Source organism: Hyperolius riggenbachi, chromosome 5, assembly GCF_040937935.1.
Source record: "Hyperolius riggenbachi isolate aHypRig1 chromosome 5, aHypRig1.pri, whole genome shotgun sequence".
In the NCBI taxonomy this organism is placed as follows: Eukaryota; Metazoa; Chordata; class Amphibia; order Anura; family Hyperoliidae; genus Hyperolius; species Hyperolius riggenbachi.
In genome coordinates this window covers 86,399,640-86,426,377 of record NC_090650.1, presented here as the reverse complement: position 1 = coordinate 86,426,377, position 26,738 = coordinate 86,399,640, and the positions used below count along the sequence as shown (strand labels likewise).

General features: G+C 44.7%; 1 protein-coding gene across 3 annotated transcripts in view; it reads right to left on the bottom strand.

Annotated features, from left to right (window-relative positions):
• PLCD1 (phospholipase C delta 1) overlaps window positions 1-26,738 on the bottom strand; it is a 224,080-nt gene that overhangs the window by 44,917 nt on the left and 152,425 nt on the right. For all 3 annotated transcript variants that reach the window (XM_068235957.1, XM_068235958.1, XM_068235956.1), the window contains exons 3-4: window positions 6,085-6,313; window positions 429-558 (exon numbers count right to left, since the gene is read on the bottom strand). In XM_068235957.1, coding sequence (XP_068092058.1) covers window positions 429-558; window positions 6,085-6,313 — 359 coding nt within the window. The remainder of the gene's footprint in view (window positions 1-428; window positions 559-6,084; window positions 6,314-26,738) is intronic.

The window sequence follows — 26,738 nt, the reverse complement described above, 5'->3', positions numbered from 1 at the left end:
TGCTGTCACTTACAGTAGGTAGTAGAAATCTGACATTACCTGACCAGTTTTGGACTAGCCCATCTCCTCATGGGGGATCTCATGGTTTTGTTTAGTTTCAAAAGTACTTAGCGAAAGGCAGTAGCTCCGTCCAACTGTCAAAAAAAAGTTTGCAGCGCACAAGGAGGTTGGCCAGCATCTTTTTATAATTTTTTTTTCAAGCGTATCTTTATAAAGAATAAAGGCCATGCTGAGAATCCCCTATGGGGAGATGGACTGGCCCAAAACCAGTCGGGATAGGAGAAAAGTAATTCATGGCTCATTTTACTCTGGAAGAAATGTACTTCTTATTTATATATGTTTACATGTATTTTAAATTTTAAAATTTTCGTGATAGTGGTCCTTTAAATCAATGTATTGTATCTGATGCATATCTATGGAGATCACACCTGAAATATCTGTTTGGCGTAATTATCGTCCGTCTCGATATTCACTTCCTGCAGAAATCTCTTCAGCTCTTTAAGGCTCATCTTGTTGTCCTTATTTTTGTCCGCTTTTCGTATGCACGTGAGAAGCCAACTAATTACAGCGTTAAGGAAAATAAAAAAACATTCAGTAGCATAAAACGAGCCGGAGGCAAGAGACATATGGAGGCCACCATATTTATTTCATTTTAGATAATACCAGTTGCCTGGCAGTGCTGCTGTTCACTTTGGCTGCAGTAGCGTCTGAATCCCACACCTAAAAACAAACATGTGGCTTATCCAGTCAGACTTGGACTTCAGTCAGAGCACATGATCGGCATGCTTGTTCAGGGTCTGTGGCTAAAGATATTAAGAGACACAGGATCAGCAGGACAGCCACGCAACTTGCATTATATAAAATTAAGGTTAGCCTCCATATCCCTATCACCTTGGGTTCTTTCTGCATACACAACTGCTTTAAGTAATGCACATTAATATTGCATAGCAAACTGTTTTACAAACAATACAGTGTAGCTCAGTATAAAATACAATGTGGACATGTAGTCAATGTTTGGCCTGAACACAGAAGCTGGACTAGAGTATTTTTTGTCCTGGACTTAAAAGGGGAAGTGTAGTAAAATTGTATAATGAATAAAATTACTTCATGTTTACAATATTTATATATTATTAATCCAGTGTTTGCCCATTGTAAAATCTTTCCTCTATTTTGCGACGATTGTTTTTCCCGTACGATTCCGCACTTTATTCTCTTATCGTCATTCATTTTTCTTATCTTTTTCCATTCACCGCTATGAGAAATCGAGCGCAGAAACGATTGGGAGCAATATCACACGGATATCACACGGATTTTATCAATCGGATCCATCTATCGCACGGAAAATCGTACCATGTGTATTAGGCATTACATTCTGAAACTTATTACTGATGGTGACCTCTTTAGTTCTGCCAGGTGATCTGTATGGAAAGTTTGTTGCTGAGAGTTCTATGCACAGAGGGAGATGCTGCTTGCTTGGCAGATGGAAAAAGCGGTTATTTCCCACAATGCAACGAGGTTCACAGATCGCAAACTGCGAGGACCAAGGCCCTGACATCACACTGTGGGAGGGGTTTCACCACAATATCAGCAACAGACACCCCTGATGATTTGAGAAAAGGTTATTAAGATGTCTTGTGGGAAAGAGGGCATCAGTTACTGATTGGAATTAAGTTCAAACCTTGGATAAAGGTAATACTAGGGGTTACTAACTGGACTGCAATAGAGAAAACAGTTTACAACTTGGATTATTGAAGCCCTTTAGAATGTGGTACAATTTTTATAGATGGGCATTTTGAATTTTATTTCTATCTGGCCCCTGGTTCGAGAAAATCACTTACATCCTGTTGCCAATAACAGGAAGAAGCAATCTTTCTGACGAGGACACAGACAGCTAAACAAACCTGGCAAACATAACTGATCCCAACTCTAGCAACGACTAAAATGAAAAAAAAAATCAATAAATAAAATTGGCCGATGAAATTCTCTTCAGCTTATGGCACACAGACACGTAATAGTCTCTCGTGCCGTGTACTGGACAAGTTAGTAAACACAGGAGCTGCTGGTGCCTCTCCTCACCACACTAGTCTATGCCAGCTAGTAATTACAAGATCCTGCTAACCGGGTACGGTTTTCATACATATATTTATCCGGAGGCCTACACCCAGCCTCTGGAGGAGCCTGTAATTAAAGTAGTACACATATGTGGCCAGCCATCCTGCACGCCACAAGAAACAAAGTCAAGTGCTGGTGTTATAAATAATGATAAAGTCATTGTTTGACAGATATTTTGGGGCTGTGTGTGACTTCATGGCTATGGAGTGTCTGAGCCACCCAGAAATAAGACAATTGCACCTGTATACCCAGACCAATCAGTCACACATTTATCACAGCATTTGTGGGGATAATGTCAAACCAGTTCTATCTGTGGTCAATAGCTGAAAACTGACTCTGGTCTGGCTTATGCTAATAGTAAATGCCATGCTATTTCTTTGGATTGGACACTAAAAACAATATAGGATGGCCAAGTTTGCAGGTATTTATCCACTATAAACCCATCTAAAGTTTATAAGTGGGGTTAAAATGTACCAGAGCTGAGGGACCCTAAAGATTTTATACTCGCCCGGCTCCATAAGCATGTGAGAGTCCCTCGCTGTCCTCCCCCGGTCTGCCGCTCGGCCGCGATCAGCCCCGGAATTAGGCTCAGTCGGGATCAGTCTGGGGTACTGCGCATGCACGGACCTGTCACGCATGTGCAGTAGGCCAGACTGATGCAACTGAGCCTGTTACCGGGGCTGATCACGGCTGAGCGGCAGACCGCGGGAGGACGGCGAGGGACTCACATGCTTATGGAGCTGGAGGAAGCTCCGGGTGAGTATAAATTCTTTAGGATCCCGCAGCTCTGGATTCCTTTAACAAGTCTTGTTGTATACAAAAAGAATATATAGTGATGCCACCAAAGTATAACATTAAAGAGGCACTGTAGTGACAGTAATGAAGTAGAATGCAGTAAATTATTCAGGATACCCACTTTTACAGTAATTTTCCTGGATTCACCATCAGAAACCCTTCCAATATCTATATATTGCTGAATATTGAATGTAGCCCCTCCCTCCCCTTGAGGTTTAGCCTTGCCTGATTAGCTATGTGGAATTCTCCCCTCCTCCCCCAGCATTCTTGGAAACCAGGTATATTTTGTACTGGCTTTAGAGCTCTCAGTAGACAAACATTGCACAGAGATCACCTAAAGATGTCACCACCTGTGATAAATGTAAATCAGGGAGTGGAATTTTTTTAGAATGGGTAAACACTGACTAAATCATTTATAAAAAATAATTGAATTAAAAAATGTAAGCAATTTTATTCATTAGGTTATTTCACTACAGTTCCTCTTTAAAAATTACACATTTGTTAATCGATGCGCCATGCTGATCCCTGACAGCCAACCAGTGAGCAAGCCTAGTGAACAAGGCTCAGACAGTAATGCCACAGACCAGAAATAAGTAATGATTACTCTTTGATGATCCAGCACAGCCAAGGAAAAAAAAAAACAGACACCTTTCACTAAATATAGATCAAAATGCAGTTCTACCTCTTTTTACAGACTAGGAGCCAAATGCACAAAAGTTCAGTAACGTTGCCTTGTGAAGAGAGCACATGGCAAGTCTGCCGTTCCACTCACTGGCAAGGTAGTATGTGCTGCGCAAGTAGCGCAACCTGCTCTCTACACAGCAACTTTATTACATTTATTTTGAATACGGCCCTAAATTACTAGAAGTTGTGCAAACAGCCTAATGCAAGTTTACAGTCTGATAAAAATTTCATCAAAAATGGCCATATCATAGATTGATAAGTCAGTCGGATTAAATCTTCCAGTGATCTACTGATTCATGCAAGCCTGATCTATCTGGAATAACAGTACTGTACATTTCTGATGAGAGCAGTAGGGGAGCTAGCACCATAATGCACCGGGTTATAGAACACTAGTGAGAAGAGCAGTTTGTTCAAATTCTGTCCATATTTTGGCTAAATAAAATGTAATCAAGGCTTAGTAGTGCCCCCTCATCTTCTCTGATCAAGGAACAACAACTGACTGCTTGCTGGATTAAAGTGAACAGAGCACTATTTTCAGTCCCCAGGGCATCTCAATAGCACATTAAAATGCATACTAACAATGTGGCTCATTGCTGACAAAAATTCCATTCTACCTTTTTTTTTTTTTTTTTTTCCACATTTAAATGTTTGTTAGAGGTTGTTACTGCTCTACTTCCGTGGCCTGCTGTCTCCAGAAAGAGCAGGATAAGGACTGCTGTAATTAGCAGTAGCGAAGAGCAAACAAAATCTTTCATCAGCAGGGAGGGTGGGGAGATAGGACACTGTACTTCAAACAGTTTAGAGAGTCACACTTTATTACATTCACACCTTCCCCTGGATAAATAAGTGTAGAGGGAGAGAAGGAGGTGGCAGCTCCAACAGCTATTAGAAACAAGGACAAACTACAGGAAAATTCCTTTAAATGTATACTGACCCATATCTGGCACTCTAATTGACCATGCTCGTGAATTAGTGACCTGCTCTTGGATTAGGATTTTTTTTGGTTGTTTCTTGCCCTACAGCAGAAGGTGTCCTACGTACTCTCCCCTCTCTACTGAGCTGCTCTGCAGATGCAAGCATGCATGCTGACGTACCTTTTTATAGGTTTAGGACCATGCTATTGCTTATGATCATTAAATTTTTCAATCCAATAATACTTTGGGGATATAGTATGGGTGAGTACAAGTAACAATTAGGGTTAAGAGGTCAGGATAAGGTTACATTTTCACGGTAGCATTGCATATTCAGATTAGAAAAATATCATGCAAATTTTCTGAGATTGAAAAAAAAAATGCATGGCATTTTATGCATTTTTTTTTTTGCAATGGTCATTTACATGTTCTGCCTAGTGACAACATGACAAGTCCCTTTTTATGGTAAGGGACCACCACCGGGGGGCGGGGTGGATGATGGGATGGGGAAATCACATTTGTGCAAAAATGCAGCAGGCTGTCAGTTTACTCGCACACAATCACATAAGAAAATTTGCATGAAAAGGAAAAATCCTTTAGCTGATGATTGGAAAAAGGGTCACAAACTTGGAAGAAAATAATGTTGCAGAACTGAAAACATAATAACTAATAATTATTGACCTGACCTCAATAACTCACTACATGAACCCCTTCCTGATGCTGTGCTGCTTAATTCACTCTAGTGCAAAGCCCACTGTCCCAGCCAGCAGCATTATGCCGCACAGAAAGATTCATTGCAGGTCTTGCTGCACTGGTGTGAATGGTGCACATGGCCTTTACTAGGAAAGCCATTTAATACAGCTTCCCTTTGTGAACAGGCCCTTACATAACTACCGTCATTTACTCTAATCTTCACAGTTAAAGTGGAGCTCCGCTGTAAATTCCAAAATGAAAAAGAGACAGAATGACCCTTACTATTCCCCCTTTTTTAACCCAATGCAGCAATGGATGACTTTTTTTTTATTATGCAGCAGGGAAACATTGCAGCAGCTCTGGAATGCAACATACTGTGGCTGGCACTGCTCTACCTCTTTACCTCTCCTCTCTGTGATAGGCTGGCTCAGTGGCACAGCTAGAAGCAGAGTACCTCAGGCCAAACTATGAGGCCCCTCCCACCCACAGATGTCAAACTCTTAGCAGTCTTTGCAAAGGCAGAAAACAGCCATGGCAGTTTTCCAGAAAGAGGGCGTGGCTAACCTTCAAAACCTGGATTTTATGGCACAAGTGGACAGTTTTTAGAGGAGTTTTCCTGCTACTCCATTACAACTTCTGCTGCCTGTGCTGATAGTGCGAGTTTTTGTTGTTGTTTTTGCACCAGAGGTCCCCTTTGAAGCATGAGGGTTTTTGACACAAAATTCACCTCTGCCACTCCATACTTGAGGCTCTGCCAAAGTAAACTGCAACAGAATTTGCTCATCTCTGGGTAGAAAAATAAAACAAAAACTATCCTTGTTAAAAGCAAATGCAAGCTCCCCTCAGTCTGCAGCTTCCATGGCATTACATATGCAGCTGTAAAGGATACTGTTGTAGCTTTTGTTTCTGGCTCATGGCCCGTGAATTGTCCATAATTTTGTTCAGTCCTCCTGTCCAGTGTGCGGCTTCTTCAGTAGTGCTGGCTATGAGATCAAGGTTCTTCTGATGGCCTTTAAAGATGATGGAAAAGCAGCGGTCGCTGGGAATGTCCGGGGCAAACCTCTTCAGCCCTTCTGTCTCATGGCCGAGGCGCACATCCTGGATGTCATCAATGCTGACTGTCCAAAATAATAAAAAGATGAAAGGTCAGGAGAAGAGAACATAATCTGCTTCACTTATTATATGGTGAACAGGTGACATTGGTAAAGCTACACATAGGAAGAAGATAAGGACTCGCAGCACCCAGTAAATATAGTTTAATTTATTTGAAAAACATCATGACACTATGAACAACTTTTCGGAGGACCATTCTCCTTTCTCAAGTCCCTGTCAGTGTCTAAAAAACGTATCGCAATGATATCTTTATATAGTAAATCACCATGTACAACTGACCAATCACACTGGTGTTGTCACCTATGGCGACAACACCAGTGTGATTGGTCAGTTGTACATGGCGATTTACTATATAAAGAGATCATTGCAATACTTTTTTAGACACTGACAGGAACTTGAGAAAGGAGGATGGTCCTCTGAAACGTTGTTCATATTGTCATGATGCCTTTCAAATAAATTGAGCTATATTTACTGGGTGGTGCCTGTCCTTATCTTCTTCCTGACAAGTTGGGTCTTGAGTGCTGCTGGACCCCTCGACCTGGCACATCACGTATACCTGGGGGGTGCTGTCTGCTACAAAGTTACACGTAAAGCTACACATATACATGCTATACAAAAGTCAATGGAAACTCCAGATGAACTACAGATTTCACAAAAATTGTAACCGAACGACAACGATGAGCAACCAGCATCAGATCTTTTCCCGATCCATCTGGCGGATCACATCAGACGACTGTTGGGCAGATATCGTGCAGTCGGCCGCATGTGTACAATGTTGTATAACCTCCCTGGCTGTAACCCCGAGTCAGGCTTGATGAAGAAAACTGCAGCTCTGAGTGGCAACCCCAAGCCTGACTTGTGGCAGCCGCTGGGAGCTCTATGCAGAGTGCAGAGCATTGCAGGCGTTTCAACTCACCTACCCTGGGATCCACATGCCGTTAGTCATTCTCCTTCCTGTCCTCGGAAGCTCTGCCTACCTCTGGAGAGATTTCCTGTTGGCGTCATGACGACAGACAGCAATCTCACTACAGAATTACAGCGCCACCCTGAGGACAGAGGGAGAATGGCAGCACTAAATCCCAGGAAGGCGAATTAATGCTGGGCTGCTGCTGAGCTCTCTGCAGTAGGATTATTTCTGGATTTTAGGGTCTGAAGGTGTGCTAAGTAATTGCACCAATTTTAGACCCTAAAATCCAGAAATAATCATACCACCAGGGAGCTGAAACAGCATTGTTCTACAGAAGGCACGCATGTGGAGTGTAATGTCGCTTCCGCATGCAGTGTTTAAATGAGTTGGTAGTTTGCAATATTAATGTACGGACAACAGTGATGGAAAGACTCGACCTTTGTCACTTGTAAAGTCGTTTCCACGATGTTGGTTGTCTGTTTACAGCGACTTTTGTATAGTGTGTGTACAGATCTTTAGTTACAGCAACAGCCAAAGTAAGAAATGGTGAATTGTCCGTCCCCATAAAATAACACAAGTGCTAAAATGGGACAATCTCTAAGATCTTCCTTCACTTCAAATAAGGGCGGTACGCCAGTACCAGCATCTCTTCTGATATATAAAGAATGATGCACCTGAGCATCCACAGCAGACTTAACCCAAGCGTGTTTATGAGCCTTTAGTTGTACAATATATGTGCACAGGAATAATGCCTCAGAAGGACTGAACTGGGGTATGCATATGCATATACAGATTTTAGCATCAAAACCACGTCCTATATGTACAGTATATATTGCTGTATATTGGTATATAACCCCACCCTCCCAGTGACGTTTAGCCTAGGCTATAAGATCATGACTCTCCCTCCTCCCAATGCATTATGGGAGACCAGGTATTTCTGCTCACTTCAGAAGACACAACAGACAGACATTCTGCAGTGGATGCACCTTGCCAGCAGCAGTAAAGCTACCTGTCCCTACATGTGAACCATTACAAAATGTAAATCAGAGAGGGGAAAGATTTTACAATGGGTAAACAGTGACTAATTAGAATATTGTAAAATGTATGCAATTCTAATCATGAAGTTACATTCAGTAAAGTTTATATTTAGGTGCCTTATTTTACGTTTGGTAGCAATAAAGTTGTGTAACATCAGCACGGTGTTAGCAGTTCACATTTATATGTGAGGTTCTATATACCGTCGCTACTACACATACAATTAAAGGGAACCTGAAGTGAGAGGAATATGGACGCGGCCATCTTCATTCTCTAATAAACAATGCCAGTTTAAAGGATACCCGAGTTGACATGTGACATGATGAGATAGACATGGGTATGTACAGTGCCTAGCACAGAGAACTATGCTGTGTTCCTTTTTTTTTTTCCTTCTCTGCCTGAAAGAGTTAAATATCAGGTATGTAAGTGGCTGACTCAGGGCCGATTCACACCTAAAATAGCTAACCACTAGCGATTTGCAGTAGCGATTTCTGTGGGTGATTTTTCCGCGATTTAACGTGGTAAAATCACTGTACAAATTTGCGTTTTTTGGAACTATTGCGATTAGTGTTTCTATATATGCTAATGGTGACCGCTCCTAAATCGCCAGAAAAATGCTACATGCAACACGTTTGCAATTAGCGATAATCGTGGAACACACGCGAATTATCGCTAATCGCTCAAGTGTGAACACTGCCAGAGACTAATATAGCACTAGCGTTTTTCAAAAACACTAGCGCTTTATCGATTAGCGGGAATCGGACGATTCCCACTTAGGTGTGAAAGGGCCCTCAGTCCTGACTCAGACAGGAAGTGACTACAGTGTGACCCTCACTGATAAGAAATTCCAACTATAAAACACTTTCCTAGCAGAAAATGCCTTCTGATAGCAGGAAAGAGATAGAAAGGGTAGTCTATATAGATTTTTTTAGCTCTGGCATACTTCAATGAATGTGTCATTGAGCAAAAAAACAATAAAGCAGTTAAAACTTAAAAAGTAGATTTAAACATAAAATAAAAAAAAATGAAATATATTAAAAAATTATTTTTAGAAGAAGGAAGATGGATACAAATTATTTCATTTGTTTATTTTCACCTTGGGTGTCCTTTAATGTTCTAAGTCACTGGCCCAGAATGAGCATGCAGATCAGCTGCTTTGACTTTGGTCCGACTCTCCAGGCTGCCTGCTTGTTAAACATACTTCCTAACTCACTTGTGTGTAGTGGTTCCCCCCTCCCCATATGGTCTCCTTGGCGTCTAGTGGTCACACACACACACACACACACACACACACACACACACACACACACACACACACACACACACACACACACACACACACACACCTTTCCTTGCGGTCTAGCAGTTCCTCCCCACCATTCAAGCTTTCCTGGTGTTTAGTGGTTCTCCCTTCCTCCTCCATATAACTTCTGGGGTGTCTAGTGCAGTGGTCCCCAACCTTTTCCGGCCCGGGGACCACTTTCTGACCACATTTTTCTCCTGGGAACGGAGGGGGGCGCGCTTGTTTGCGCGACCTAGTGGACAGTGTCGTGCGCAGCAGGTTATGGGGGGGGGGGGGGGGGGGCTGGGGTGCGGCTGCATAGCTAGCATAGTTTCCCCAGTATAGGGAGTTTAGTTGTCCCAGTATAGCTAGTATAGTTACCCCAGTATAGCTAGTATAGTACCCCAGTATAGCTAGTATAGTCCCAGTATGGATAGGTAGTGCCCCAGTATAGTGCCCAGTATGGGTAAGTAGTGCCCCAGTATATGCAATAAAACAACAATCTCCGCGCAAAGAGTTATAAAAGTTCCATGAGCTCCCCAGAAGTAAAAGTCCTCAGAAAGACTTCACAGTACCAAACATTCCCAAACTTCAGCGCTGCATAGTCTCTTAACAGAGAGCACTTAGATTTTGTTTTGTGATATTATATTTTCATATGCTGAGAATACCATCTGAGGAGTGATATCTGGAATTTGGAAACGAGGAAGCTCATGATCGTTGGGGATATTGAATATACGCTTAGACCTTATAACTTGGGTCTTTTGAGAAGCTGGTAAGCCTGCACTGTGAGTGGTGTTGGTGATGGATTCATAATATAAGAGACTATGCAGCGCTGAAGTTTGGGAATGTTTAGTGCCCCAGTATAGCCATTAACGTGCCCAGTATAGCTAGTATAGTGCCCAGTATAGGTAGGTAGTGCCCTGTATAGCTAGTATAGTGCCCAGATAGCTAGTATAGTGCCCAGTATAGCTAGCATAGTGCCCAGTATAGCTAGTATAGTGCCCAGTATAGCTAGCATAGTGCCCAGTATAGGTAGGTAGTGCCCAGTATAGCTAGTATAGTGCTCAGTATAGGTAGGTAGTGCCCCAGTATAGCTAGTATAGTGCCCAGTATAGCTTCCTAGTATGGGTAGGTAGTGCCCCTCCACCCTCCGCTTCTGTTACCTTATGAGCGGGCGGCCGCTTGTCCGATTAGATTCCCCCGCGCTCGGCGGCTGGTGTGATGAGCAGGAAGGTGGTACAGCGGCTTCCTGTAGCGGCGATATGCATCGCCGTTACCATGGGAACCGCTGTACCGCTTCCTGCTCATCACAGCAGCTGCCGAGCGCGCTGCTGTAATTGGAGATGCCACTGAGGAAAGCGGCTACGGGGGAATCTAATCGGACAAGCGGCCGCCCGCTCATGATAAGGTAACAGGAGCGGCGGCCGCGGGGAGGGGAGGAGCGAGAGGCCAGACCTGCCACGGTTGGGGACCCCTGCCGTACGGCACACCAGGCAACATCTCGCGGCACACTAGTGTGCCGCGGAACAGCGGTTAAAAAACACTGGTCTAGTGGTTCCCCACTCCCCCATATAGCTTTCTAGTAGTTTGCCTCTCCCTACCCCCATATAGCTTCCTTGAGCTGAGCGGATCGTTCAGAAACAGCCTTATCAGTCTCCGGCAGACTGTACACACGCTCTACTGCCGCTGGTACGCCCGCCCAGCGGGAGGGTCTGACGGACCCGTTGCTCCTGCAAATAGAGCGTGTGTATGAACTTTACCAGTACTTTACAGAAAATAATCTAATTACAGAAAATCTAACACAAAAATCTAACAGAAAATGGTATGGTGTGTACTAGGCATTAAGAACATGAATAAAGCAGTTATAAATAAAATGCAAAGTCAGCTCTCAGGGAAACAACTTTTGGAATGTATAATTTCTAAATGAATAATACTTATGCACAAAAGCAAATATGATAACCGTATGGCATATAAAAAGTAGGAAAACATGTTTTTATTGAATATTAGGTCAGGGTTTTATACCGCTTTAAAGAGAGTCTGAAGCGAGAATAGATCTCGCTTCAGACCTCATAGCTAGCAGGGGCATGCGTGCCCCTGCTAAAACGCCGCTATAGCGCGGCTTAACGGGGGTCCCTGTCCCCCCAAACCCCCTCCGTGCAGCGGGGGAGCGCTTCCTGGTTGGGGCAGGGCTAACCGCCGCAGCCCTGCCCCATGCGCGTCTGTCAGACGCGTATCTCCGCCTCTCCCCCGCCCCTCTCAGTCTTCCTTCACTGAGAGGGGCGGGGGAGAGGCGGCGATGCGCGTCTGATAGACGCGACTGGAGGCAGGGCTGCAGCCGTTAGCCCTGCCTCCAGGAAGAGGGGAAAAGCGACCAAGTCTGCGACCAAGGTTTGCGGGGGGTGGGTTGGGGGTGAAGGGACCCCCGTTAAGCCGCGGGATAGCGGCGTTTTAGCAGGGGCACACGTGCCCCTGCTATATATAAGACCTGAAGCGAGATTTAGTCTCGCTTCAGTGTCTCTTTAAGGCTAGTGAAAGGATAATTCTAATCCATTATTGTGGATTACACTTTTTGGGTAGATCAGTTCATCCAAAACACAGTGGCGTAATAAATAATCTAACAAAAAATCTAACAGAAAATCTAACAGAAAATTGTATGGTGTGTACTAGGCATTATACAGTTGTTGCCATCTTTTTGCTGTAGTTATGGCACAGCAAAGAATTGGCATTTTATCCATGTCCGTGACATTAGAAGGAAATACATTTTCCAGCAGTGATCACTACTTGATACCTTCAGCATCCGCTGCGAGAGACACATTGTAATCCTGTCAGCACAGTGCGTGCTGTCTAGAGATTTGCCTGACAGAACTGAGAGATTTATGCACACTTTCCTAACAGGAAGAACATTACATAGGTAGAGATCTATCATGAACATTACAGCATAGACTGAGAAATAGTAAACTGAGAAACACCAGAGGGGAACTGTGCAGATACAGGAGCTTACCAAAGCTCCGTACTGAGCACATTAAAGTACCGGTAGATCTATAAATAAATACGGAATGTTGTGGTCAGGTGGGTAGCGCTGCAATTAGTGCTCCCCAACCACCGATCATCAACTGCGGATGAGCTGGCGTTTGTCAAATAGTTGAAAGCAGCTTGCCCAAGGGGTATTATGGGTAGCTGAGTGAAGACTTGTCCATCTCACCACAACTGTCACACCCAGTACTGATGAATTGGCTCATGGGGCCGATACAATGCTATTATGCTGCTTTGTGACTTTCAGAGAAAATAGGTGACCATCGGACATTTGCAAGTGACATTTACCAGACTTCGTATAAATGGTTGAATAAAAATCAGTTGTATGCAGGATTGCCACCTCATCCCTTTGAATTCTGGCACATACAATTATTCATGCCTTGTGGCTATTTAGATGCAGTTTAGTCCCGTGGTCCTAAAACTACGGCCCGTGGGCCGAATGCGGCCTCCTGAGGCTTTTTTATTGGCCCCCAAATGTATAACTTAGGCCCCGTTCACACTTGCGGTTTAGTAAAAACCGCACCGGATGTCCGGACCGCACCGTATCCGGACCGGACCTGATCCGTACGGTTCCTATCCGGCTCCGGTCCGTTTGCATCCGGTTTCCGTGCGGTGTGAACACTGTTGCGGTCCGGATCCGGTTTCTTAAGGAGATAACATCCTTTTAATTACCTGGGGTCTGGGAGGTCAGCAGAAGGGTCTGGGGTCATTGTTGGAGACAGGTGGACGTGTGGAGACCATCCGTGGATACAGAGACTGCAGTTGGGACCATGGATCCAGGCATTTTTTACTCGTAAACCTGGGAATTCTCTCTGTTGTTCGCCTCCTTCAGACATATCAGACATGTTGCTGGCAAAAAGAGCTCCAGCATGAAATCGCTGCTGCCCCACTCTTCGCTGGGCCCATGTGGTCCCCATCCAAAATGCATAGGAAGTGGGGTAGAACGTCCGGTTTTTGTAGCCAGTGTGTTGTGCGCTCTCCGGCTCTCATTGCTTTGTATTGGCCGGATGGTGCAGTCCGGCTCCGCTCCGGATACGGCTGCCGGAGGAGCCGGACCAAAAAATAGCGCATGTTGGAACGGACGCCGGAGTCCGGATCCGGCCCGGATCCGGTCCGGCTCCGGTCCGGCAGAACGGACGCATGTGAACGGACGCATAGGCTTTCATTGCCATGCCGTGCATCCGTTCCGTCCGTTCTGAAAGCGGTCCGGCTCCGGCACGGCGATTCCGGACGGCCACCGCTAATGTGAACCGGGCCTTATAGATGAGGCCAACTGCACCTTTAAGTATAGAATAGCAGCTTGCACAAAGAATAGCAGTGCTGGCACCACCCATCCACATACTGTAGAAGCTAGCGAGCAGTAATTTTCTGGTTTCCAATCCAATTCTACATCAGGTGACGCTGCTGTCCAACTGGACGACAGGTTGTCACCTGGGTATGCTTCACTGTCTGCTGCACAAAGACGTTCTTCAGGTGCCGCATGACTGAATGGCTGCTGCTGGGAGTTCTCCTTTTCAACATAATTTTATGCATGTTCCGGCCCCTCAGCAGTCTGAAGTATGTTGACCAGGCCCTTGACCGAAAAAGTTTGGGGACCCCTGGTTTAGGCACCGATTATGTGTGAGTAGCCCCAGAACCTGCATAATTCTTATGTTCCGGTATTTAACCACTTAACGATCGCCTAACGCCGATAGGCGGCGGCTGGTCGTTAGTGATTTTACATGGAAAATGTCAGTTCATGAAGGGGCGTCTCCGTGAACTGCCTGCAAGCCTCCGATCGCGGCTTGCAGGCGAAATGTAAACACGCGGGGAAGAAATCCCCGCTGTTTACATCATACGGCGCTACTGCGCAGCAGCGCCGTAAAGGAGATCGGCGATCCCCGGCCTCTGATTGGCCGGGGATCGCCAGCATCTGATAGGTCGAAGCCTATCAGAGCGCCGCCGAGTGGAAGGAGGGGAGGTATGTGAAGAGAGGGAGGGCAGAAATCGCTGCGGGGGGGCTTTGATGAGCTCCCCCCCCCGCTAACCACACGTAGCCGGCGGCGATTAGACCCCCCAGCAGGACATCCCCCTAGTGGGGAAAAAAAAAAAGAGGGGGGGGGGGGGGTGAGTCTGGTCGCCCTGGAGAGCCCACGAAGCACAGATCCAGCAGAATTGCCTCGGTCCTTAAGTGGTTAGAGGGATGAGGTGGCAATCCTAGTTGTATGACCTTTACTGATGCTAGTGTTGTAGCAGTATACGGCCTGCTGACTTCCACAAGGCCTGCCTGTAATATTTGAGCTCAGACAACATTCTCACACAGCTGGGATCTCCATTGACTAGTTTATGGAGATCTCTGACTGGCCACCTGTGTGATGAGAGCGGAGGTCAGGGTTCCAAAATTACAGGGAGACTGCAGGGAGGGAAACAGGCTGCACAGTCCCCAAACTACAGAAAACTGCTGTTGTAAAAGATAATACAGTGGGATGCGAAAGTTTGGGCAACCTTGTTAATCGTCATGATTTTCCTGTATAAATCGGTGGTTGTTACGATAAAAAATGTCAGTTAAATATATCATATAGGAGAGACACAGTGTCTTACTGTACCAGCCCCACTGCTTAGATGGACTTCAAGTGTTAGAAAGTCGATTTATTTCTGTGACCCGCTGGAAGGTGAAAAACTATGGCTCTAAGGTAAAGCTATACTTGGTAAGCTAATTTTTTTTTTTTTTTTATACGAAAAGTGCAAATTCTAGAATATACAATTACAGTGAAAAGACGTCCCAATTTACCTGGGACGTGTGCCAATTTACCTGGGACATGTCCCAGAATTAGAGCCCCATGTTCCAGGCACAAATCTGTCCCAGCCTGGCCACCATATGTCCCAGGTGGGCCACTAAATTCCCCAGCCACCAGAATGTGGCCGCACAATTACTGTAGCTCCCATGCTCGCCTCCTGAAAACATTGCCTTGCCCACAGATCAAAAACGCAGCCTTTGGCCTGCCCACCTCTTCTAAACCCCCTTCACCAGACCCATCCCAGGTTGGGCCCAGAAAACATTGGTCACTGTAAATAATACGACATACAGTATATTTTGTTCTTTGTGAATCAAAAGAAAGAAGACTGAGATAATGACTCAGATTACAGCTGTAAATGTAGAAGTTTGGTGAAGCTGCCCAGGTCAATAGTTCCGCAGATCATCCTGATTATGCAATCGGAAGGAGCCAGATAGCTTGGCGTGTACTGACCTGGCTTCAGGCCTGCATGAGAAACCAGTGTTAGATCCGGGACACAGCCTGCTGTTTTATTACACATGTGTTTATTTAACAGCAGAATACAAAGTCCAGCCATAAATATATCAAGTGTACTAACATGAAGAGGATCTCTGATTTTCGCAACGTGTAGGAGACACAGACAGCGGGCCTCTGTAGACAGTTAAAGTGGACCTGAACTCTTGCACAGGACAGAAGGAAAGCAGAGAAATGCACCCTGTATGTATTTAGAGAGATTAACCTGTTTAAGTCCCCCTCATCTGTGACTAATCACAAGTTGTAATTTGATCCCTCACCTGTGTCAGCTGACTGCCACGGCAGAGAGGCCAATTTGAAAACACAGGATGTTAACAATATGTCTGCTTCCAGGAAGTAGATAAATTGTAGATTTATTGCAGGCTTTCTATCAGCTGTAACAAAGAAATGGTTTTCCTTTAAAGGTTATTATGCTGTTGCATAGCTTTTAGAGCAGAGAGGAAGTTCTGAGTTCAGGTCCACTTTAAAGACTAACTTTACATTCACTGGCAGCAATTCTTACCATATATCCCAAAAGCATCTAGTTGGCCCTAGACTATGATGAACATACAGTGTGACTATGGTAGGGATTAGATTGTAAGCTCTTTGAGGGACAGTTAGTGACAAGACTACATATACCATGGGTAAGCGAAAGTTTGGGCAACCTTATTCATCGTCCTGCTATTCCTGTATAAATTGTTGGTTGCTATAATAAAAAATGTCAGTTAAATATATCATATAGGAGACACAAACAGTGATATTTGAGAAGTGAAATGACGTTTATGGGATTTACAGGAAGTGCGCAATAATTGTTTAACCTCCTGAGCGTTATGCCGCTCAGGAGGTGGTGCTACTTTTTGCCTGATTTTTACATTACAGTGGCTAAATGTCTGTAAATCCTCTAGCTAGCACTAGGCTAGCTAGTAGAAGTCTCCGGCACCCTCTGATCGCCGCCGCTCCCCCGTTTATACATTACCCAGCCTGGATCCAGCCATCGGCGCAGCCTCCCCGCACAGCTCCGGTCTTCACTATGGGGAGGATCGCAGAGGACGTCGCCGACATCATGCGCAAACCCGATCCTCCCCATAGAGAGACCGGAGCTGTGCCGGGAGGCTGCACGAGGCTGCGCGATCGCTGGATCAGGGGGGGGGGGGGGGGTAACGTATAAACAGGGTGATCGCGGGGAATCAGCGGGGAGCAGAGGGTGCCAGAAACTCTTACTAACTAGCCTAGTGCTAGCTAGAGGATTTACACACATTGGATCAATTTTTTTCTGCACGGGGGACTCCTGGGGCCACAGAGCGCTATGCCCGGCACAGTGTCGGGCATACCGCTAAGGAGGTTAAACAAAATTAGGCAGGTGCATACATTTGGGCACTGTTGTCATTTGATTGATTCCAAAACCGTTAGAACTAATTATTGGAACTCAAATTGGCTTGGTAAGCTCAGTGACCCCTGACCTACATACACAGGTGAATCCAATTAGGAGAAAGAGTATTTAAGGGGGGCAGTTGTAAGTTTCCCTCTTAATTTTTTCTGAAGAGTAGCCACACGGGGGTCTCAAAACAACTCTCAAATGACCTGAAGACAAAGATTGTTCACCATCATGGTTTAGGGGAAAGGTACGGAAAGCTGTCTGTTTCCACAGTTAGGAACATAGTTAGGAAATGGAAGACCACAGGCTCAGATCAAGTTAAGGTTCGAAGTGGCAGACCAAGGAAAATCTCGGATAGACAGAAGCGACAAATGGTGAGAACAGTCAGAGTCAATCCACAGACCAGCACCAAAGACCTACAACATCATCTTGCTGCAGATGGAGTCACTGTGCATCGTTCCACCATTTAGCACACTTTACACAAGGAGATGCTGTATGTGAGAGTGATGCAGAGGAAAAAAAAAGAAGTACATTAATAAACTTGTTCACCTGAGACAGTCAAAACTTTAGAAAAAAAAAAGGTAGATTTTTAAAAACTTTCCATATTAAAACATAACTGAAAGATTCAAAAAGTCCAGTTTTTGATTAAACAAAACCGGAGACAACAGGACATAAAAGTTTATTACATACCCTGGGCTTCCTCAGGCCCCCTCCGCGCAGATCGCTCCCTTGCAGCCATCCAAAGTCTCCTAGTAGAAGCTCCATTATCTCTATCAGTTGGGGCTTACAGCGCATGCACGGCCCAGTCATGCACGCCCTGTCAGGCTCCCGCAGCTGGGAGCGTTCTGCACCTGCGCCGACTGTCGAAGTTAATGGAGCTTCTATCAAAGAATCCCAGATGACTGCGATTGAGCGACAGGCATGGAGGGGGCTGGAGGAAGCCCCAGGTATGTATATGTCCTGTCATCTCAGGTACACTTGTTCACATTGCAAGAGCTTTTTAAGAGCTAGTAATTTTAAAAAATCTCTTGCTAATGCAATCCTATGGGGGATTTTTACAAAAATCGCTATGCCAAAGAAAGGGGATGGAGGTGAGCCCACTGGAGCGATTGCAATTTGAAAAAAATCACAAATGCTCTGCCGGTGCTCCAACATCCTAGAATACTTATCAAGCAGCATCCATTCACACAGTTATTAGATGCCCACCAAAGGGGGGGGGGGGGTTGTTATAAATTTCATCCGGGGGGTCATTAGTTGCCCACCAAGGGGAGGGCGGGGGTTATTGGTTGTCCAACACCTGCAACATTTTTGCAGCAACCGTGACTCAATGTTAAAGGACAACTGAAGTGGAGGTTGCATTATTTCCTTTTTAGCAATACCAGTTGCGTTGCTGTCCTGCGGATCCTCTGCCTCTAAGACCCTCAACAAGCATGCAGCAGATCAGGTGTTTAACATTATTATCATATCTGACAAGATTAGCTGCATGCTTGTTTCAGGCATGTGATTCAGACACAATTGCAGCCAAATAGATCAGCAGGGCTGCCAAGTATTGTTTAAAAGGCAATAAATTTTGCCGCCTCCATATAGCTCTCGCTTCAGTTGTCCGTTAAGCATAGGATTGCTGCAAAATCATTTTTCAATCGCTATACATAGTGATTTTGCAGCTCTTGTACAACCAAGAGACCACCAGATTACCCAGAATCCCTGGCAGAACTTCAAAACTGCAAATCACAATCACATTTGAAATCACTAGCACTAAAATAAAATCGCTACAAAAAAAGCCAGAAATCGCTTTACAAAAACACTAGCAAAAACGTGATCAGTGGGTCCGAGTTCTAACTTTATTCATCAAAAGTAAGAAAAAAAAAACAAAACAAAAAAAACCCTTAAAAATATCCTGCAAACTAACTTGCAGTGTTTTCATTTACTAAAGGATCAGATTGATATCAGCATTACCAGGGCCAGCCCTAGACTTTTTGCCGCCTGAGGCAAATTTTGAAAAAATTGTCGCCAATGCCGCCCCAACCCCCCCCCCCTATTTGTAAGAGGCACGGGCGGGGAGTACTCACCTCTAGCGTGCACTCCACTGACGTCACTTCCTGCAGCGTTGCAGGAAGTGACGTCAGTGGAGCGCACGCTGGAACGAGGAAGAGGTGAGTCCTCCCCGCCCGTGCCTCTTACAAATAGCGGCTGCTTCGATTTAAGGCTGGAGGGGAGCGCAGATCGGGGGACCCAGGCGAGGGAGGGGAGGTCCGACCCCCCTCCCCGCCGCTAGGCCCAATACCCCCGTCCTGCCAGCTACCCCTCCAGCTTGGCGGCCAGCTCCCCGCACCCACGGACGGGCGGGTGGCGCCCCTGGAAATTTGCCGCCTGAGGCAAAAGTTTCACCCCGCCTCATGAGCGGGCCGGGCCTGAGCATTACAAGCCGTGTCTCAACAAGTCAAATGTGTGGTTAACCTTCACGCTTACAGACAATCGGGATATTTGCATTCAGTTCCTTATAATAATAGGGATGATTTCCAAACCTCAACTGCACAACAATCCATCTCCAAATATAGCGGTATAGCAAAGCAACTCCGTTATTTCACTGGCAGGAATTCCTGTAGTATTTTGGGGCACTCCTAGTACTTGTATGCATACTGAACTACTGAAAAGCATTCTGAACGAGAGCTAAGCGTGATAGTGCCATCCTAACAGAAGAGAAACTCGCAGAAAAGCTGTAGCTTTTTGTTGTGACGTTTAATACTGTTACTAGACAGATTTCTAGACTGCCACTCGCTAAACAATTTACAGACACGCATTGCTGCTGGGCAGACAACACACGAACGTGACTCACTGAGCTGTCTTAGCAACATTCCTTACTAAACAAAAAGTGAAAAAAGAAAAAAAAAAAAAAAAAAAAAAAAAAAAAAAAGGTACTCTATGCAATGTCTGATGTCGTGCGTGTCGGCCACCTGCACGCGTTTCCAAAACGCGGCTGGAAACGCGTGCAGTGTGAACGGGGCCTAAGCGCCAAATTTCAGCTAGTAGAATATTGGTAAAATTTACCGATATTTTACAAGCGTAAATTATCGCAGTACATTTCCGATGCCTAACCTTAACACCCTTCCATGCCTTACCCTTACAGTGTACATAAACTGAGAAGGATATAGATATTTCCTTCTAAAATAATACCAGTTGCCTGGCAGTCCTGCTGATCCTGTGTCTCTAATACTTTTAGCCACAGCCCCTGAACAAGCATGCAGATCAGGTGCTCTGACTGAAGTCAGACTGGATTAGCTGCATGCTTGTTTCAGGTCACTACTGCAGCCAAAGAAATCAGCAGGGCTGCCAAGCAACTGTTATTGTTTAGAAGGAAACATCCATATCCCTCTCAGTTTAGGCGCCCTTTAAAGTGTACCTGAGATGGGATAAAAAATAAATAAATAAAAATTATATATATTGCATGCGCTGATGGCCCTGGAGCAGAGAACTTTCCGGGTGCAAAATGCAGAATAACGAGGAGGCGTAGGAGGGCAGCGAGGGAGAGCTAAGCCTGGAGGAAGGTGTGTGTGTGTGTGTGTGTGTGTGTGTGTGCGTGTGTGCGTGCGTGCGTGTTCCTTTAATCCCCATCTCCGGTTCACTTTAAAAAACACCCACCTATATGGTGAAGAAATAAATACTGAGATGGGGATTAAAGGAATGAATATATATTTATATTATCTCTTTCTGAGGTTCACTTTATGAACACCCTCCATGTGTAACCTTAAGCGCAATATGTCGCCAATCCACCACTATTACGATAATTTTGGGCACCACCATAGATGCCATTATAAGTAGCAGCAATAGTGTGAAATGTGCTATTTCTCAGGCACCCTTAGTGCGAAATTTGATATTTATCAAGTGCCCAAATCTCACATTATAGCTGCCATTTATAATAGCGCCTTTGGCGGTGCTTATGTTCCTTACAATAGGTGGCACCCAAATTTCCCACTTCTTCCTGAGCCATCCTATGGCACATGGCACATGCACAAGAAAGGGGGAGAGAGCAGGGCTGTGGAGTAGATGCAAAAAACATCCAACTCCAGCTCAGACTTCTCAGTTTATGAAACAGACTCAGAATACCCAAAAATTGCTCCGACTCCTCGACTCCAACTCCACAGCCCTCAGAGACAGCGATACCTTCTTTCATACAATTCCAAATGCAGAGCACCCTGTCTCTGAATACTTTAAAACAAAATCCAGTTTGATTAATAGAAAATGCATTCAGGACCATAAGGGCTGTTTCACACTACCAGTGCTAAGTACCAGTGATTTGAAAAGCCCTTGCTAATATAATGCTATGAGTGTTTATCACACAATCACTTTGCTTAAGTGAGAACACACACACAGCAATACATTAGCAAGAGCTTTTCAAATCACTGGCGCTTAAAAAGGCTCTGGTGGCGAGCACACGGCGGGTGGGGGAGCGACATGAACAGAATGGGCCGTGCTGGGATTGAGTTGATCTGCTGGATGAATTGCTTGCGTGTCGTGGGCTTCTGTAAACGCGCCAGATTATAAATCGTGTGTGTACGATCATTCACATAAAGGGAACCTTAACTGAAAAGGGGGGGCTTCTACCAGCCCCTGAAGCCGCCCTGTGCCTGCACTGTCCTGGAACGATCCTCCGGTCCCCCGCAGCCAAGTTTCATTTTCATTGAATAGGCAGTCGCTAAGCCACTGCGCCTGTGTAGCCCTAGCCGCGAGCGTCCTCGCTCATCGCTAGCCTGCGCAGTAAGAGATTTCACTTCCTGCGCTGGATGAGAACGTGAGCAAGAGCGAGGATGTGTGTGGCCAGGGCCGTGCAGGCGCAGTGGCTCGGTGATTGGCCAGTCACTGAAAATGAAACTTGCGGGGGACGGGAGGATCGTTCCAGGACGGTGCAGGCACAGGGCGGCTTCAGGGGCTGGTAGAAGCCCCAGGTAAGTGAAACTTTTCTTCCCCTTTAGTTAATGCTCCCTTTAAAGCAATACTAAAGTGAGGTGAACAATACGCGTTTGATACTCCCCTATGGAAAGGGAAGGTTCGGGATCCCATACAACCTTCCTGGCTCTCTCTCCATCCCTTTATTCCACTGCTGTCCCCCATTGAATTATCACACCTTCAGCCTCCTCAGCTGGCTTCGGAAACCCTCAAGTACGTAAGTACTTCCAAAGATGGGTGCAACCAAACTGCTCATACGTGAGCCGGGACTAATGCAGTATGGATCTGCCTGGGAATACCACACACAAGCTATACCCTCAGGGCAGCCTTTCTCAACCTTTTTACCCTGGAGGAACCCTGCAAATAGCTTTTGGATCTCAAGGAACCCCTGCAAACAATTTTTTGATCTCGAGGAACCCCTGCATTTATTTTGCAGGAGGTGTGGTCTTTAAAAGCATGTGTGGCTGTTTATTTCACTACCCCCATTACACTGCCACTCCTTTTACTGCCTCCTAAGCCCCTAATTTAGTGCTTCTTGTTACAGTACCACCTATTATAGTGAGCTCCATTATACATCCCCACAATGTGGGAAAATGCCAAGGAACCCCTGCAGAGTACTCAAGGAACCCTGGGGGGTTCCAGGGAACCCTGGTTGAGAAAGCCTGCCTCAGGGAGTACAGGCAGTAACCCAAGTGTCCTCGCCACCTGGGAAACCACTCACAACTACTCTCCAAAAATACAAACACAATGATAAGTGCTCATTGCCAAGCAGTGACTGTCTTTTAGCCTGGTTTGATTTTGGTCTGCAGGGCAGCCTGTCAAAAATAAAAAGGCACAACAAGGGCACCTGTAGTGCCAAATTACAACATTTCCTCTATCCAACAAAGAGAAATCAAATTCCTATAATACAATTAAGGCGAGACACAGAACATTTATAATGTGCTTTTCTCCTGGCGGATTTAAAGCAACCATTATGTGGTAGCAGGGGCAATGCCCCTCCTAACCACTGCTATGTGACTTGGTAGCTAAATTACCTGTGGGGTGCTCTGAGCTTATAGATGATAGTGAGCGGTACAGGCGGCATCCCAAGCGCTAACAAATACAAACACAAAGAATGGCAAGTGCTCATTGCCAAGCAGCTTTCATAATTTTGCATTTTACTACCGAAACAGATATAAAAGGAGATGGTGCGAGCTTCAGCAATCCAACATCAACTGAAACTGGAAACTCTGTTTTGAGTGGAATGGAAATCTTGTAGGGCATCACCACAGGCATGTATCAGAAGGCTGTGCTGAGATCACCTCAGGAAATAAGTGCTGTCTCAGAAAAGGAGGTCTAGCAAGCATTATTCACTTCATAATATACTTTTATGAGGGAAAGCCTTTTTAACCATGAACAGATGTGAAATGGCTGCACAGAAACTATTGAGAAACTGAAAGAGAGCTTTAAAGCCCAAATAAAAGCAAAATCAAACCAGGCTAAATTCCCACAACCTGGGCAAAGCACTATTGGGGCTTTATAGAGCGGAACTTTCCAGGAAAATACTAGAATGTATGCCAATATTCACCTAGTAAAACATTAGTTCTAATTACCGTAGTTCATATATATATATATATATATATATATATATATATATATATATATATATAAAAATATATATATATATATATATATATATATATATAAAAATATATATATAAAAATATATATATATATATATATATATATATATATATATATATATATATATATATATATATATATATATATATATATATATATATATATATATATATATATATATATATATATATATATATATATATATATATATATATATATATATATATATATATATATATATAAATATAAATATATATATATATATATATATATATATATATATATATATATATAAATATATATATATATATATATATATATATATATATATATATATATATATATATATATATATATATATATATATATATATATATATATATATATATATATATATAAATATAAATAAATATATATATATATATAAATATAAATAAATATAAATATATATATATATATAAATATATAAATATATAAATATATATATATAAATATATATAAATATATATAAATATAAATATATATAAATATATATATAAATATATATATAAATATATATATATATATATATATATATATATATATATATATATATATATATATATATATATATATATATATATATATATATATATATATATATATATATATATATATATATATATATATATATATATATATATATGTACACATACACCATACACACACACATACATACATAAAACTAGTATAACATCCACATCCAGTTATAACTAGTATATAATTCATATGCATGTACATTTCATTACATCAACAATAGAAGCATCCAGACCAAATTCAAATTTCATAACTTCACAAATTTTTCGAGATGTCTGTTCTTGGCGAACTGCGAACATTTGTTGTGTTCAACCCGTCCTCTATACATCATCATGGAGCCAAACTTTGACCCCTTACCTCACAGTCAGCAGACACTTGGCAGCCAATCACCTAGCACCTCCTCCCCACCCCCCTATTAAAAAGCAGTTGCGGTGGCCAGGGGGGGGGGGGTTGCAATGGGGTGCTCAAGCACCCCCTAGAATTGTCCAAGCACCCCCAAAGCACCCCCTGGCGTGAACTGACTTCAGGCGTCTAAGACGCCGAGTCAGATCACAGCGGCAGCCCGAAGAAGCAGAGCAGGGCTACGGTAAGATGGCTTCCGAAAGCCCTGCTCTACAGACTTCGAGTCTGCAGTGCAGGGCTTCGGGCGGCCATTTTCCCGTAGCCCTGCTCTCAGCGCAGGGTAATGCAGGCAGGAAGTCATGTGACGTCAGGAAGGAAGAGGATCGTGGGAGCTGCGCGCCACAAGGGGGTCGGGACAGGTCGTCTTCTGACTGTAGGTGAGTAAATGGGTTTTTCTTTTTCAACAGGTGGTGCTGATTGTGGTCATAACTACTGAGGATTGTGCATATTGTGGTCAGAACTGCTGAGGATTGTACATATTGTGGTCATATCTGCTAACGACTGCGCATATTGGGGTCATATCTGCTAACGACTGCGCATATTGGGGTCATATCTGCTAACGACTGCGCATATTGGGGTCATATCTGCTAACGACTGCGCATATTGGGGTCATATCTGCTAACGACTGCCAGGGCCGGCCCTAGACTTTTTGCCGCCTGAGGCAAATTTTTAAAAAATTGTCGCCGCCGCCGCCCCTCCCCCCCGTGGGGGGGGGGCCGCCGAGCTGGAGGGGTAGCTGGCAGGACAGGGGTATTGGGCCAGCGGCGGGGAGGGGGGGGTCGGACCCCCCCCTCCCTCGCCTGGGTCCCCCTTCCTCCGCTCCCCTCCAGCCAAGCAGCCACTATGTGTAAGAGGAACGGGCGGGGAGGACACTCACCTCTTCCCAGCGTGCGCTCCACTGACGTCACTTCCTGCAGCGTTGCAGGAAGTGACGTCAGTGGAGCGTACGCTGGATCGAGGAAGAGGTGAGTCCTCCCCGCCCGTTCCTCTTACACATAGCGGCTGCTTCTATTTAAGGCTGGAGGGGAGCGGAGGACGGGGGACCCAGGCGAGGGAGGGGGGGGTCCGACCCCCCTCCCCGCCGCTGGCCCAATACCCCCGTCCTGCCAGCTACCCCTCCAGCTCGGCGGCCGGCTCCCCGCACCCACGGACGGGCGGGTGCCGCCCCTGGAAATTTGCCGCCTAAGGCAAAAGTTTCACCCCGCCTCATGAGCGGGCCGGCCCTGACGACTGCGCATATTGGGGTCATATCTGCTAACGACTGCGCATATTGTGGTCATCTGCTAACGACTGCGCATATTGGGGTCATATCTGCTAACGACTGCGCATATTGGGGTCATATCTGCTAACGACTGCGCATATTGGGGTCATATCTGCTAACGACTGCGCATATTGGGGTCATATCTGCTACAGATTGTCCATATTGGGGTCAGATCTGCCAAATTATTGAACGTGTTTTTTGTTCAAATCTGCTCACATTACGTGTATTTTCTTGAGAAAACCTGCACAATTATGTGAATTTTCTCAGGAAAGGGTCACCAAAACGTGGGCCCTCTGTCTTTGCGTCGCACTTTTAAAGGGAACCCGAGGTGAGAATATTATTGAGGCTGCCATATTTGTCTCCTTTTAAGCAATACCAGCTGCCTGGCTGCCGTGCTGGTCCTCTGCCTCTAATTCTTTCAACCATAGACCCTGAACAAGCATGCAGCTGGTCAGGGGTTTCTGACAATATTGTCAGAACTGACAAGATTAGCTGCATGCTTGTTTCTGGTGTAATTCAGTTCACTACTGCAGCCAAATAAATCAGCAGGGCTGCCAGGCAACTAGAATTGTTTGTAGTCTCTATGCCAGGTAAGCGCTTCAAACCATAAGTATACTTTTGTGGGAATTATACCACCACCAGGAACACCCTCAAGGATCCACACTCACCAATGTTGGTGGGCCAGGTATTACAGTGGCCTTATTGCGCCTCTGGGGTATTTACAAG